At 44.5% G+C, this 16,878-nt stretch overlaps 1 protein-coding gene across 1 annotated transcript in view; it reads right to left on the bottom strand.

Moving 5' to 3' along the window:
• MYO3B (myosin IIIB) overlaps positions 1-16,878 on the bottom strand; it is a 356,539-nt gene that overhangs the window by 137,765 nt on the left and 201,896 nt on the right. The window contains exon 24 of the mRNA XM_070423427.1: positions 13,376-13,581. Coding sequence (XP_070279528.1) covers positions 13,376-13,581 — 206 coding nt within the window. The remainder of the gene's footprint in view (positions 1-13,375; positions 13,582-16,878) is intronic.

The raw sequence follows: 16,878 nt of genomic DNA on the forward strand, positions 1-16,878 counted from the left end.
TCAAACTCATTTCCTATCCTGACTCAACCACAAACTATCTGTGTGACTTTAAGCCACTTTCCTCCTGTGTTAAACTGGAATAATTTCGTTGATTTGGGGGCCATTCCCACTGCTAAGTGAGTTGATACTCTAAAGCACTAGCATGAAGCCTGCCATAAATAAGTGGCCGATAAATGCCCCTCTCCCTTCTTTCCTTCCTTTTTTGACAAAAATCTATTTTTCTTTTCTCTAACCAAATGTATACGAAGAAGTAGCTAGCAATCTTTCCTCTGAGTCATCCCTACACCAACATGCTTAGGGGTGAGCAGATATTTACTATAAGGAGAATAGAGCATACTAAAACAGGAATGGCTAGTATGGGTCAGCTGATGGACTAGGCAGTGGCTCCCTAGAGTCCCATGTTGAGGGGAATTCACAGCCACATCTGGGCTCTGAAGAAAACGTGCCTCTTTGAGGACCAGATCTGCAGCTGGGGGTGGAGAGTTAAGTGGCACTCATTTGCTATCTCTGTGCCAGGAGGTATCCTTACATTCTCCTTCTCCTTTCCTACTTTTTCTCTTTTTTTCATCATTCTTTTTTTTCTCTGCCTCACTGCTATCATTATCTAACATAAGTTAGTCCCACTGACATTTGTTTTAAGGATTGTCCAAGCAGGAACAGAGTTTTCTTTCAGCCATTGATTTTTATAGAGTAAGCTGGTGGGCAACCCAACTGCACTGTACTATCAAACACTTTCATATCGTCTTTCTCCTTGTTTTCCTTTGTTATTTCTTCTTGCACTGTTTCCATGCGTGGCCATTGCTCCCAAGGAAGAACATGGGTTCTTCCTTGTAATTGAATTAGGTCTTGAGGCTGCCCACAATACAGACATTAAGGGAACCAGGAAAGACAGCCTGGGCTTATTATTACTACCAGCACTCAGTATTTTTAGAGAACAGTGTGACTGATATTACCTCTTGTAATCACTTTGTGAATCACCACTTCAAATTTCAGGCTGAATTTGCGTAGCTGTCAACTACAGAAATGATTTCTCTGGTACTTGAATAGGTGAAAGACATCTGTCAGCAATGTGGGCTCCATGAGAAAGGCAGAACCTTAAAAGGATGAGGTTTGGGATTTTGAATCATCTATAGCCATCGGCAAGTTAGGAAGATCCTCAGTTTAGACAAGGCCAATTTGAAGCCATCTTGCCCACTAAGGAAGAAGGGAAGTGGTCACAGAAATTCTCTTCAGTCTATAGCAACCTGCAAAGACTGATACTGCCACCTGCTAAAGATGCGCCTGGAGGAAGCTATTTCATCTCCCTGGCCTCAGTCTCCCCATCTGTGAAATGGGAAAGTTGGACCAGGCCGTTGCTTAGAGTCTTTAAATGGTATTATAAAAGGCACTCTTAAAATATTCTTTTGTTTATTGCACTAACAAGGACTATAACAGTGGCAATGTAAGAGTTAAGAGAGTAAAGAAGTCATCTAAGGTCTCACCTACATAAAAATCATCAACATCCACACACACACTTGGGGAAGGGTGAGCAAGTCACTCTCTCAATTAAACCAACAAAAAGAAGGTGAAAATGACAGCATACAAGGACTGCTGTTGTTAGAGATCCCGCCCAGAGTACGCCACCTCTCAATTGCTGCCCCTGGGAGGTAAATGCAGAGACTGTTCTCAAAGCACGCAATATATTTTACTTGTAGTGCTGAAGCTGTCCATTATGCTTCCTAAGTATTATCTTTTAACGCGTCCCTCACTGCCATGTAAATAGATTTACAGGTAACTAAGGACCTTGTTCACATGGCTGCAGATATACTAGCTTATCTGAATGGCATATTAAGATCTATTTTATGGCAGGCTCTCACCTGTGTTGCTATAGATGAAAATAAATCCGAGAATGTCCTGCGAGAGGCAAGGCATGGCATGGCCACCCTAGCGCCTGGATTTTTTATATTTCATTATTAACTGCTGACTCCCCAGAAGAAAAAGTAGAAGCTTTATTCTTTGAAAATTAAAATTTGGATTTCAGCCTTTCTTGTCACAGATATTTGGATTCTTCTGTGACACTGATTTTTCTCTCAACTCCTGTCCTATGGGCCAGTACTAACCTTGAGGCTCTGTAAGGGATTGCCAGGAGCCCTGTCCTCATAGCTGAAGTTTTCACAGTGATAACTAATGATATTCAGTTCACTTTGCAAGAGCTGAAAGAATTTGCTGCACGCTTAAAACTGCAAACACGCCTTTCCATGGCAATGAAATGAAAGCGTCCTCAGTATCTTGCCTGCTTCTACTCAGGCAGACACTTCTGCACTTGCTAATTCTTAAACTACAGTCTTGATGAAGAAGCTGAATAGCAAAGAGTGGGTTGTGCTGAACTGGAAGTATTGATTCAAATTCACTCAGCCCCTTAATCATTCAGTCTCTCCCTCATTCAATTAATAAACATTAGATTCTGTGATGAGCATAATTAGCGTCTTTTCCACATATCCCCACTTCCTCCTGGCTAACTGAATACCAGTTTTTCTTGGGTGACAATGTGCCTAGCCCCCCTCCTGTTCCCACTTTCTAAGCCCCTCTTTGTAGTTAGGAATGGTCATGTGGCTCAATCCAGGCCAATGGGAGGTACGTGAAATGGCTCCTGGGAAAATGTTTTCTTTCCTAACAAAAGTGGGGCAAATGTGCTGGCTTAGCCTTTCCTCCTGCCCCTTTCTTCCTGCCTGGCGTGTAGACATGGTGCCTAGAGAGGCAGCAGCCACCTTATGAGCATGAGACTAAAAGCCAACTCCCACACTAAGGATGGTAAAAGGAATAAAAGGGAGTCAGAAGGTATTCAGGTTCCTGATGACATCAATGAACAGCTAAAAAGTAATATTAAAATTGAACATTAAAAATAGTTCACCTCTCAATTTCTTTTTGTGAGAAACAAACAGACCTATGTGCCAGTGGTTCCCACTTTGGGAATTTCACTCCCCAGGGGACATTTGGCAGTATCTGGAGATTTTTTTTATTGTCTCAACTTGGGGGTAGGAGGTTATTGGCATCTTAATAGGTAGAAGCCAGGGATGCTGCTATACATATGACAAGGCTCCAGACAGACTTCCACAACAAAGGGTTATTTGGTCCAAAATGTCAAGAGAAGCCCTGCTTCAAGTTACAAAAATGTTTGTTTACTTTTGTTTGTTATTCACAGTTAAATGTATTCCTGACGGAGAGAGTCCCTCATTTAGGAAACACTAAACACACACCATGGACCAAACACTCTACCATGCATGATGCTAGGGACACACAAATGAGTCCACTCCATCCCCTCAGAAGTTCCCTTCACACTCCAGCGGGGTAGGCAGAAATGTGAGGGTACAAATAAAAGTATATGCTCCAATACAAAGATATAAACATCCAGGTGTGGGAGCAGAGAGGGTGGAGCAACTACCAGCATGGGGAAGTCCAGGCAGGCTTCAGAGGGAAGGTGCCTGGGCTGGAGCTTAAAAGGTGACGAGGCGATGACCATGTAAAGACTTTCCATCAGAGAAAGAGGAGATGCAAAGGCCAACCATTGTGTAACCATTAAGCAAGTTCATTTTAACCCCAACAAAGCCAGCTCCATATACCTGCCATGTACTTCAAAACAGTCAGGACCAAAGTGTCAGTGGGGAGATGGTAAAGGAAGTTAGTGATGAAGGAGAATGAGTAAAACTTTGATTCAATTCAATAAATGTTCATCAAACACCTAATTTGTGTCAATCACTGTGCTGGACAGTACAGATATAAAGTTGGCCGAAAAAAATTCTTGCCTCCCAGGTCATTAACGTCAAGGTAAGAAATGGGCAGGCAGCTAGTTTCCACTACAACGTAGTAAATATCACCAATGAAGTTCATCAGAGGGGCTCTTAACGCAGCCTGGGGCAGTCAAGGACAGTGTTGCAGAGAAGATAAAGCCGTTCAAAGTCCTAAGAAATGAGCAGGGTTAGGTGAGTCCACTGAGGACTTGGTGAAGCGGGATTCGGGCAGCATAGCATGAGCAAAAGCACAGAAGCATGTTACAGCATGGGTATAGCTCCAAGTAGTTCAGTTTTTGCTGGAGTGTGAGCTGAGAGGTCGGAAGACAAGAGAAAGGAGATTAGAGAGGTAGGCAGGGGCCAGATCATGGAGACTGCCCTATATTGGGTACCCAGTGGAGGTCTGGATGGTCATTCAAATAAGGGTTTTAATCAAGCAAGCAATATGCTTAGACAGGAAGTTTAGGTAAATCATATGCTAGTGGTTCTTTAAAGAATAGGAAGGGAGTTCATTTAGGAAGCTATGTCAAAAGGGTGGGCAAAAGAGCTTTAAAAGGCCTGGAATAAATATAGATAACTAGAATAGAACTGAGACTTCAAACATAATTTATGACCAATTTATGGTCAGTTGATTTCTAATAAGGATGCCAAAACAATCCAACAGGGGAAAGAACATCTTTTCAACAAATAGTGCTGGAAAAGCTGAATATCCATGTACAAAAGATTTAATTTTGACTCCTACCTCATAACAGGTATAAAAATTAACTCAAAATGGACCATAGATCTAAATATAAAACTATTAGGATAATATATAGGAATAGACCTTCATAACCTTGGATTAATCAATGGTTTCTTAGATATGACCCCAAATGCATGACCAACAAAAGAAAACATAAAAAAATTAAACTTCACTTAAAAATTTCTGTGCCTCAAAGGACATCATTAAGAAATTGGAACAACAACCCACAGAATGGGATAGAATATTTGCAAATCGTATATCTAATAAGGGGCTATCCAGAATATATAAAAATCAACAGTTAAATGAGCAAAGAATTTGAATAAACATTTTTTTTCAAAGGCAATATACAAATGATCAGTAAACACATGAATAGATGCTTAGTTTAGATAATGGTGATAGTTGCACATCTCTGTGAATATAAATTTTATATATATATATATATATATATATATATATATATATATATATATATAGTTTGTTGTTTGTTAATCCTCACCCAAGGATATTTTTCCCATTAATCTTTATTTTTTTAGAGAGAGTGGAAGGGAGAAGGGAAAAAGAGAGAGAGAAACATAGATGTAAGAGAGATATATCGATGGCTGCCTTTCACGTGTGCCCAAGGGTGCTGGGATCTAACCTGCAACCCAGGTACATGCCCTTGACCAGGAATCAAACCCGAGACCCTGCGGTGTGTGGCCGACACTCCAACCACTGAGCATACCAGCCAGGGCTCTGTGAATGTATTAAAACCACTGAATTGTACTTAAAAAGGTGTCATATGTGAATTATATCTCAATTAAGCTGTTGTTATTAAGTAATAATAATAATAGACACTGGGAGAAGTGGGTGATTAATAAAGCTTTAAGAAAAGGAATGGGGAAAAAAAAAAAAAAAAAAAAAAAAGAAAAGGAATGGGAGATTCCCAAGGGAAACTTGTTCAGCAACTTCAGCAGGTAAAGTTGACAGAGCCTGGTAATTGACTGTTTGAAGAAACTAAAGAGAAGACAACAGTGACACCTAGATTTCTAGAGGAGAGAAAGTGGAGGAAGAGAAGGGAGAATGAGCTGAAGGACAGTCCAGGGCCCCATGGCTCTTATGCCATCATGAGAAGAGGTGGAAGCTGCTGATGAAAGAGAAGAGGGAAGCGTTTCATTCTGTTCAGCAGACATTAGCTTAACAGCTGCTCTGAATCGAGCCCAGAAAGCTGTGGGCCTTTCTGGAAGACTTAGAGGTTAGGTAAGGCCCAGGAGTCTGTGTGCAAACCCTGAAAATCTGTATATCCCCGCCTTCTTATCTTGCAGACAAGGAAACATTTTCTACAGAAACATTAGGTTACTTGCCAAATATTATGTCCAAAATGAGACTAGAAATCTGATCTTACTAAACTTATTATTTACTACAATAGTTTAATAAACAAACCATAAGACTTGGAACTGAATGTGCTGTCCTATCTTTTAGACATCTGTCAGAACACATGTCAACACATGTGTGTCCCAGTGTAGACCTGCTGAGCCATGCTTCTGAGCCCATTGACCAAAAGCCATGGACATTCATAGCCATTTTCTGTGATGTCCCTCAACAGTATAACTTCCAGGAGATTTTGGCTACCTGCCCAGCACTGCCTGATGGCCTCTTTCATGCCTACCTGACTGAAAGGGCGAAGGCTACGCCCTCCACCTTCCCCCAGGGTAAGGGCTACGTCCTCCATCTTACCTTGGCCACGTGTTGGGCAAGGAGCTTCTTCACGGAAGTCTAAGACTCTGCTAGCCACACCCAGGAACGGGACATCGACTTGTGCCTGGCCAATCGGCAAAGCACAGTCCTTTCTCCTCCCTTACTCCAACCCCCCCCTATATAACCGATCTCGGGGAGGGGTTCGCTCTCTCTCTTGGCCACTTGGCTAGCCGATGTGTCGGTGAGTCTGGTGGATGGAGAGCTCAAGTTAACTTGAATACAGATTCTTATGCTTTTACATCGAATTGGCTCCCTAATATGGTTTCTTGGGGATCTTGTAATCTGGGCACAACATTTGGGGGCTCGTCCGGGATTCCCAAGACCATGTAGGGACTCCCCCAATTCGTAGAATCTGCATGGCCGCGGTAAGTGTCTGTGTATTATGTTTGTCTGTTCTGTGTGCTTTATCTGTTCTGTGTGAGCTCACTTCTGAAATCTGTATTCGCCCACATTGACCGTGGACGCACATGGGGGTCAAAGGGCGGGAGGAGTCGAGGGACGCCTCGATCCTCCATCTGTATCTGTAGGGGTGTAATTTTGCTTCCGAAAAGTCGGGAGGTCTGTAGAAACCCCAATCTGAGACGAGGTGGGTAGTTCCCGCCGGTTTGGCGTAAGCCATCGTCTGTCTCTTCCATGGAAGTGGAAGGCTGTTTTGGGCCCTGTTTGTGCCTGTTTCTCTGTTTTATGTGGACTTACTGGACGGATGTTATGGGACGGACTCAGACTGCTCCTTTGGGTATTGTGATTGATCGGTTCGGGGAGATTGCGGGAGGCTTTGGAGCTCCCTCAGGAGTTGGGAAGTTGTTGAACTCTGAATGAATGTCTGGTGGAAGTGTGTGAATGTAAAGGCAGGGAAGGTGAGCTGGGAATCACTGGGCCTTGGGCCGCAGGAGAGGAAAGATGCGCCTGGATGCGGAGGCTGAAGCCGGTGCGCAGAGGCTGAGGCCAGCGCACTAAGGCTGCTTGCTGCGCAGTAGGGGCGGGCTCCCGGGGGCAGGTGTGCAGGAGTGCGGAGCGAGGTGACCGCAGCCCTCGCCCCGGAGCCCGGCCAAGCCGCGGCCCTGGGGGCTCGGCCTCCAGCCCGGTCGGCGGTGGGCGCTGGGCCGGAGCCGGAGCTCGAGCGGCGCGGCCTGGAAGAGGCCGGAGGCCGGGAGAGGTGGCGGCTGCCCGGGCAGCCTGAGCCCCGCAGCTTGGACCTGCGCTCGGCGCCATCGGCGGCGTGCCTTCCGGGGGGCGGCCCTGGGGGCTCGGGCCAGGCGCGGACAAGCTCGTTCGAGGAGCCTGGCGGCGGCGGCCTGCATTGGCCCCGGGCTTGTGGCGAATGAGTGGAGCCAGGTGGAGCGCGGGGGGGCGGGGCCGGCGCGTCGCTCACGGGAGGTGGGAGCAGCGAGGCCCCAGTCGGCATCGGGTCGGGGGAAGGTCCCCCGCGGAGCCTGAGGGCCGGACACCCGGGAGGCCGGGGGCGGCGGCAGCTCTGGATGCGAGCTGGCCTCTTCCCATGGAGATTGCCCCAGCTAGAAATGTAAAAGTTTTAGAATGCATCTGGGATTTCTGTGCACGTATTAAGGGAAAGTACAGAATAAAAACCCGAGACTGTTTTGGCCTTAAAAATGGCAGAGATGAACCTGACAAAGAAATGTTCGGATTGAATTGGAAAAAATTGTGTTATTGTGGTAACTAAATGCCTTTGCTTATTGGTACAGCCACCATTTTGGGCTCCAAGCCTCGGCATCCGCCACGTTGGCTGCATGGTTTGCTGCTCCCCTGGGGGCCGCCATCTTGAAACAGCAAAGGCCCCTCCCTCTGATTTACTCAGGGGTGGAGCTTTAAGGCGGAGTTTTATGGGGCTGCAAGCGTGCTTGCTTCGAGGATTTATTTTTAAACTAATCTCTTAAATCTAGAAAACCCTGCTTTCCTTAAACTAAGGACAATCAAAGGTTATGTCAAAGTCTTTAAGAGAGTCTGATAGCAGAAATCTAATTTCTAAAGTACGATTATTTCAGGTAGAAACTGGTTTCTGTAAATTGATCTGTCCTTATTGCTTAAATATGTATCCTTGTTATTAAATTTGAATATATTGTTAATCTGAGGAATGTTAATTATTTACATGTCACCTAAAAATTAAGGCTAAAAGTTCTAACTAACTAAAAAGCATGGCTTTGGTGTAATGGAAGGAAAGAAATGTTAAATGAATATTAAGAAGCTGGAACTGGTCACTGGTGGTGGATTGTGGGAAGGGCTGGACACTGCCTAACTTCTCCTTCCTTGGTACCCCTAAAACATCAGAGGGTACTTCTGGCCTTGATTTTCTTGGTTTTGGATTTGTTTGTTTGTTTGTGATAAAAACCGTTTCTATCTGAACAAGACATAGGTCAAGAATCCTGTCCTGGGATGTGGGAAAGACCCCCACATCTGTTCCTGTCAGGCCCCCATCAGGGGACTTGGATGATGTTCCTGTTATCTGCTCAAGAGCCCAAGGCTGTAAAAATACTTGTTCACTGAAAAGATGTAAGTGTAAATGTTTATTTGATGTTTATAAGCATCTCTGTTATTTACTGGGAACTTTGATTTTCTATGTGATATTCTGTGCTGGGTTGGAATTTTGGAATTCTGGGGTAAACTTAAAAGGTATTTACATTTAAGAGTGGAACTCACAGTTCCTCAAGGTAAAAACAATGAGCCTTGGAATCTGTAAAGACAGGCGGGGAATGGGTGGCTCTCCTATCATGTTTGGCAGGCCCCACCCCCTATCATTCCTGACTTTCTTGCTGCAAGAATTGTCTCTTTTCTTGAGAGGGCTCCAGAGGGCGCACGAGGACATTTGGCTGCGCCTCGGCGCCACCCAGGAGACTGGCCCACCCCAACTCCTCATCAGCACAGACCAGGAGATTGGGTCTACATCAAAAGGCACCACCTGGAGCCTCGATGGAAAGATCCCTACACCCAACTCCATGATGCTGACGACCCCCACCGCTCTCAAGATAGACGGCGTCGCGACCTGGGTCCATCACATCCACGTCTGGTCAGCAGACCCATCCGAGATCCGGAAAAACTTCGTCATCGATCGAGAACAATGCAACCTGCTCAAGCTACGGCGTGCTCGACCTGCCTGCTGCTGGTAACATTGAATAGACTTAGATAATGCCTGCGTCTTCATGGACATGGCTCCAAAAAGACAAGGACAATTCATAGGAAGGTCAAGAATAGACTTTAGTATCACATGTTTAGTAGCAGAAGATGTGGCTGCCTAAAGCGGCCATGATGCCTATATTATGTTTCATTGTATTGATGTGTTATATTGACCTTTAATTCTCTTGCAGGTTTGAATGTATGTTGGCTGTCCTGGAAGGATACTATGTGGGGTGAACCCCAAAAAGTAAAGGGTGCCTAGCTGCCAAGAGGGCAGGTGCCCACCTGGGCAGGGAACAGTGCCCATCAGGTTTTGGTCTCTGTTGAGAGACAGCTAACAGTTGGCAGCCTGTGTACTGCTTGCAGGCCTTTGTGACCATGCCCATGTCAGGGGTAGTCTGAAAAAAGCCTGTTTAGAGTAGAAGATCTGAGGCATGGTTATGCATAGAAAGAAAGCTTAATGCCAACAATTAAAAGGAATTGGCAAAGAAAGTCAGAAAATCTTAGAGTAAATCAGTATGTCTTTCTTCTTATGTAATTCCTCCGAAATTTGGCAATGCTAACATGGCAATACATTTCTTTGCATAGATTCAATAAGACCGGTTCCTAATAGTGGTTTTATTAACGGAAAACTTTGACTGGAGTATCATGTTTTAAAAAGCCCTGTCTGAGCTCTAAAGACTTGAAGCCAGTAAAAATGCCATGAAGAAAGCCTGGTATTCTGCTTGGAAGCCCTGAAGATGGCTGGCGCTGGAGTGTCAGGCCGATGCCCTACCATCACTGGCGGTTGGTAAGAGTAAAAGGGGAGCAGTAGGGATGCCTCTGCATTCCTGCGGAGCCCCCACACGCTCTGGGCCGCAACATGTAGGAGGGCTACTGAGATGGGCTTAAAGCCTGGAGCGTGGGCTCAGGTGGAGTTGCTGCAGGTGAGGGATTCACCTAACTCAGCAGATACTGCAGGCGGGCCTGATGGCAGTTGGATGGCGTGGCTTCCTGGCCCTACGGGGCACATTAAGATTCAACCATGAAATTCCAGCAAAGGTAGTCAGTCACCATTCTTGTTGTGTTTATGCAAACATCAGGACAGTAGATAAATTAATCTTGATTTGGCTTTTTAATAGCCATGGAGGAATTTTAAGAAGAAAAATCCTATTTCAATAAAAGTTGTTAAAGCTAAAATGATTTCTTCCCCTTCCACCAGACCATTTGTTAAAATATGCCCAGTACGGGCCTCTAGCAACGGTGGAATAAAAGTGCAGTCCGTCTCATGATTGAGCCGGAAGTTCCAAGACAAAGGGGGGAATGAAAGGGCGAAGGCTACGCCCTCCACCTTCCCCCAGGGTAAGGGCTACGTCCTCCATCTTACCTTGGCCACGTGTTGGGCAAGGAGCTTCTTCACGGAAGTCTAAGACTCTGCTAGCCACACCCAGGAACGGGACATCGACTTGTGCCTGGCCAATCGGCAAAGCACAGTCCTTTCTCCTCCCTTACTCCAACCCCCCCCTATATAACCGATCTCGGGGAGGGGTTCGCTCTCTTTCTTGGCCACTTGGCTAGCCGATGTGTCGGTGAGTCTGGTGGATGGAGAGCTCAAGTTAACTTGAATACAGATTCTTATGCTTTTACATCGAATTGGCTCCCTAATATGGTTTCTTGGGGATCTTGTAATCTGGGCACAACACTGACAATAGATAAATACTTCCAACCCGCCTGGCCTCATTGATGAGAAGATGTTGGAAACAACCCTTTCCTCGAAGGCTCCAATGAATGGAAAACAATTGGAAGGGGACTTCCAAGTCCCTTTGCCAGAAAACTCAAGGATGAAGGGGGAAGGAAGTGTCTGCAGACCTGAGTGACTTGGGGAAATCCTTCCTCATTCTGGAACCTGACAACATGATCCCCAAACACTGCCTTTTAGGTGTGCACATCAGGATTCCAGTCCCGAAGGCCAGAAAATACAAAAAGGTAAAGAGTAACATTAAACAAGCCTTCATCTTTTATTTACCTCTACCTGATAGACCTTGAGTGGCTTTGTTCCCTGCCTTTGTTTTGTCTGCATATTTCCTGCTAAGAGTTTACAAAACAGCACTCCTGAAGAGCAAGATAAGAGGTGAACCTATTTGTTGAATAACATCAAGGGAGAAAACTGCTAACTCACCCATTTTGTTGTTAAGTTGCTCAAAAGGATCAAAATACCAATTAACTTACTGGCTCAGGAATCTTCGATACCCTCAGATTTACTGACATTTTGAAACTCTTGTTCATACTTGCCTACTGGCTTTCTGAACAAAGATGTGCCAATTTGTTTAGCATTTGACCTGTTTTCTTAAATATTTTTATGTATTCAACCCTTAGTGGTTAAACATACTTGACTGGCAACATTCATGTGCTAAGATAATCTCTTTTTTTCTTGTTCCACCTCTAAATTTAAGAGGAAAACAGAGGCTCAAAGACACTTCTTTTTAAAAAGCCACTACCTCCTTATTTTTAATTCAAAAGCTCTTATTGAAAGTAACTTTTTTGCCATGTCTTCTCCATGGAATGTAGTGGTGTTTGGAAGATTTGATGAAGCAAGGGGGAAGGAAGGCCTCATTCTTTGAGATACTGTTGGGAAAATTACCTAAGTTTCAGAAAGGAGGTAAAAATAAAGTAAAGATGACCGATGGGTTTCAGCAGATTTCATAACAGATTTTAATTTTCCTTTCTGGATATCCTCACATAGAGTGCTTTTCAGAGGTAGTTCTTTTGTTATCGTTGTCCTTTATTTCTTCACATAAGGTTTTGTGAAAATTCTACTGTAATCATATACATATACAAGGTATCCCTATAGCAGTTGTACAGAAAAGAAGAGCAATTCATTCATTCCAAGATAATGGCGATTTCTGGATTTAAAAAGCTCCACAGAAACCTGTTTTAACAAACACTGGGCTGAGGAGATTAAAGTGTGGATGCTGAAGTTAGACAGCCTGGGTTCAAATTCTAGCTCTACCAGGTACTAGCCTGGGACTAGTCACTTGCAAAAGTCACTGATTTCTTTCTGTGACTCCGTTTTCTCATCTGTAAAATGGAGATAATAATGTGAATGAAAAAGGGACTCTATAATAAATCTGACAAGACCAATGACCAAAAGTAACCTCAAGGATGATCTGACCATAACTGGACAGGTTAGGAGTGGGCAGTCATGCCCCAGGCCTATAAAAAGGTGGATGTTTTTGTTTTTGTTTTGCCTTAAGCAAGCCCTGTCCATTGTTCTTATGCAATTCTAGGTTAACACACCTTTGAAATGCCAGGGTGTTCCTCTTTTCCAGACCCCTCGGAGGTATAACCACCCTCAAGAGAGCACATAATCTTGTCAACTTTTCTATAACCCAATCGTGCAGATTTCCTGGCCTTGCTTTTGCCTGCCTTCATGCAATCATTCTTAATTCCAAGGTATAAGAAGAACTGCAAAACTGTCCTTCTCCAGAACATATGAGACTTGCTTCCCAAATAAACTCCTAGCATCTATAGGTTTGGACATTTCTTATGTCAACAACAACAGAGCCTAGATCACTGGGCTGTTCCATGGATCAAATGATATACATTTGGAATATTTTAGGTGCCGGGTAAATGTTAGCCATTTCATGCCAAGCCATTGTTTCAGCCTGGGAGAGGAGTGGGTGCCTGGGTGCACTCGCATCTGCCAGAATCTTGACCCACTTCTGGAGAGATATTTTCATCCTACCAATTAAATAACTGAAGGTTGTGAAAACTTGGGATATATAACATATAAATATCTATGGACATTTTTCTATTTTCAATGTGATCAGAAGGGAATTTAATCTGTCCTCTAGATCACTGCAATTTAGCTGGAGCACAGTAAAAATGCAATGTTTAAGCAAGTGAAGGGTAACTGATAACTAGTCAATTACATGTTTGGAGGCGTGGGCAGGAGGGGTAATCTCAGGGGACAGGGATGGCCATGGCAGAGCTGTATTTAATATATTCCCCAAGACGCCAGCCTGACCTTTTTACAAACTCTTCGAAGAGGATGCGGTGGGAGTAGCCCTGCTGGCGGATGCGGACTGTCTCCAGGATCCCCGTGGAGCGGAGCTGGACCAGCACTCTCTCTTGAGAGAACTTCAGGGCCTCTCGGTCATCGTTGGGCTTAATGCAGCGCACAAAGTGGGGCTGTCCCACCACCATCTTGGAGAGCAGGTCCATCAGAGAGTACTGACGGGAAAAACACACGAAGCGAGGTTACCCCAATGGAATGGAGAACTCCAGGGGCCTCTAGAGCAGTTTATTGGCTTGTAAACAACTCATGGACTTTTTTGAGGCTGAAAAAGAAACCAACAATAAGAGGTGATGACATAAGTTCTGACGAGTACTTACAGCTGCTTGCAGATTCAAATGCATTCTTTTGCATATATATATTTTTTAAATTTATCTTTATTGTTGAAAGCATTACAGATGTACCCTTCCCCCCACCTCCTCCCCCTAACTAACCCTCTCCACCCACCTTCTGCCCCCTCCCCAGGCCTTCACCACACTACTGTCTGTATCCATGGGTTATGCATATATGCATATAAGTTCTTTGGTTAATCTCTCCCCACCCCCACCCCCTTCCCTCTGAAATATGTCAGTCTATTGCATATTTCAATGTCTCTGGAACTATTTTGTTCGTCAGTCCATGAGTTGTTTACAAGCCAATAAACTGCTCTAGAAGCAGTTTATTTTGTTCATTAGATTCCACATATAAGTGAGATCATGTGACACTTGTCTTTCTCGGCTGGCTTATTTCACTTAGCCTAATTCTCTCCAGGTCCCTCCATGCTGTCTCAAAGGGTATGAGATCCTTCTTTTTATAGCTGCATAGTATTCTTTAAACATCACCTAGTGCCAAGCAACGTCCCCATGTGGCAGAGACTTAGCTGCCTAAGAACATACTTAAGTCACCCCATAACTCCATCGCCAGAACTAGCTTCTCTCTGGTATTCCAAGGCAATACTCCAGAAGCTATATCTGAAATTTAAAATGTCCAGCTTTTAGGGAAGGGGTTAGTTCTTCCTCAACTTAAGTACCACCAGAAAGTCTAAGCAAATCCTATTGATACCATTGATAAAGGAAACAAGAACACTGGAGGAAAAAAAGATTATAATGAAGATCAACTAACGTACACCGAGTAGCTGGCGCAGACAGAAAGCACCTGGGGAAGCAGAGGGGTGCTGTGCAAGGGGGTCAATCACATGTTTGGAGGCGTGGGCAGGAGGGGTAATCTCAGGGGACAGGGATGGCCATGGCAAAGCTGTATTTAACATATTCCCCAAGATGCCAGCCTGACCTTTTCACAAACTCTTCGAAGAGGGTGCAGTGGGAATAGCCATGCCCCTAAGGAACCCACCTGTGCAGCTCCTCTTTTGGACACACCTTAAGGAGCAATTACAAGCCACCCAGGAAATCCGTCCATTATTTCATAATCACACCTCCTACTGATCCAAAATGGTATTACCTAGCTTGCCAATACACCTTATTTGCTGAATTTATCACTTGGGGAGCAGTATTTTTTTTAAAATATATTTTATTGATTTCTCACAGAGAGGAAGGGAGAGGGACAGAGAGACAGAAACATCGATGAGAGAGAAACATCGATCAGCTGCCTCCTGCACAACTCCCACTGGGGATGTATCCGCAACCCAGGTACATGCCCTTGACCGGAATCGAACCTGGGACCCCTCAGTCTGCAGGCCGACGCTCTATCCACTGAGCAAAACCGGTTTTGGCGGGGAGCAGTATTTTGAGGACACCAAATTGATTGTCAATTTTTGAAAAACTGTAAGCCAGAGATTTCTCTCCTGATAGAAGGACTCTTAGGCTCTTGGGATTGACTTCACAGAGTTGCTCAGAGCCTCCAAGTCCCATCATACACACACACACACACACACACACACACACACACACTCACAAGTCACAAAGAGGATATAGCTGCTAAAGGGGACAAGATAAGAAATAAATGGTAAAAAGGAGACATATGTAATATTTTAAACAATAGAAGATTTAAATTTAGAAAAAAACATTAAAAAAAAAACAAAGAAAGAAGTGGTAATTAGAAACGCACAAACATGAATGATGAAACGGGCTGAATGCCTTCCTGCCAGAGAAACTGTAGCAGGGATCACTACATGGAAAAAGTGCTAGACAAAAGGCCTCTGGGCCCCTGTCATTCATACCCTGAGCCTAATTAGGCTCAGGGTATGAATGAAGCATAGTTGGCTAGGTTAGACTTCTTGGCTTTAGATCCTCCTTGAACCTGATAGCTTCCTATAAAGCCGGATATCCACGGTGCTGGCTCCAGGGTCCTGTCCTTCAGCCTGTCTGGCCACTCCAGCCCCCGACCCAGCTCCCCACCTGACTTCCCAACCCCACCCTACAACCTTATCATTTATCCCTGAGATTAGTAGTTCCGTGTTTGGCCTATAGCATCTCCACTATGAAGCTAGCTGGACATGAGCTCCGAGTGGTACACGATCTCTAAGGGCTTCCAACCCAATCTATAATTTAAAGATAAGCCAATCTGTGCAAATTTGGTACGAGTATCCATGTCTTATCTTTCCTATATAATGAGCATTTAATAGAGTCCTTCTAGAGCAGTGGTTCTCAACCTTCCTAATGCCGCAACCCTTTAATACAGTTCCTCATGTTGTGGTGACCCCCAATTTCATTGTTACAAATTGAACATAATTAAAGCATAGTGATTCATCACAAAAACAATATGTACTTATATATGTGTTTTCCGATGGTCTTAGGCGACCCCTGTGAAAGGGTCGTTTGACCCCCAAAGGGGTCGCGACCCACAGGTTGAGAACCGCTGTTCTAGAGACAATGTTTTCACTCGAAGGAGTCATTTTACTAGATGAAATATCAAGAACTGGTCAGCCAAGATGGGAAATAATTGGGTTCACACAAACGGGTCTTGTAATAGGACAATTCAATTTAGAAAAATAAAGTCAAAGCTAAGATAGATTCTCTCAGGACCTAAACTTGATAAACCACCTTCTGAAATGTTATTAACTACTTTGCTTTTCAGTAAATAAGCTGGGAAAGCAGCTGACTGCAGTAGCTTTAAGGCCAAGCAGCAGCTCCCATGCAAACAGAATCAGCACATCCAATGCACAGGGCTGTGAGCCAGTGGCTAAGAGGGCTCTCTGTAGACACCTGGGATTTCATCTGATCTTCCTGTGATCAGGGAACACTGCACTCAGAGGCAGAGGTTTCTGGCTATAATATTTTCTCTCCACACCCCCACCTTTCCTAACTGGCTTCTTTCAGTGATTCTATCAGATCCGGGTCTCTGTGGGAAGGGTTGGCAAGTCCTCTTTGTAAGTAGACAGAATACAGATCAAGAAGACTCCAGCCCTGGCTGATGTTGCTCAATGGTTAGAGCACTGGCCCACACAATGAAGGGTCACAGTTCAGTTCTGGTCAAGGGCATATACCTGGGTTGCAGGTTCCATCCTGGCCCTAGTAGGG

Source organism: Myotis yumanensis, unplaced genomic scaffold (assembly GCF_028538775.1).
Source record: "Myotis yumanensis isolate MYYU_CA2020_CCGP unplaced genomic scaffold, mMyoYum1.0.hap1 SCAF_8, whole genome shotgun sequence".
NCBI lineage: Eukaryota > Metazoa > Chordata > Mammalia > Chiroptera > Vespertilionidae > Myotis > Myotis yumanensis.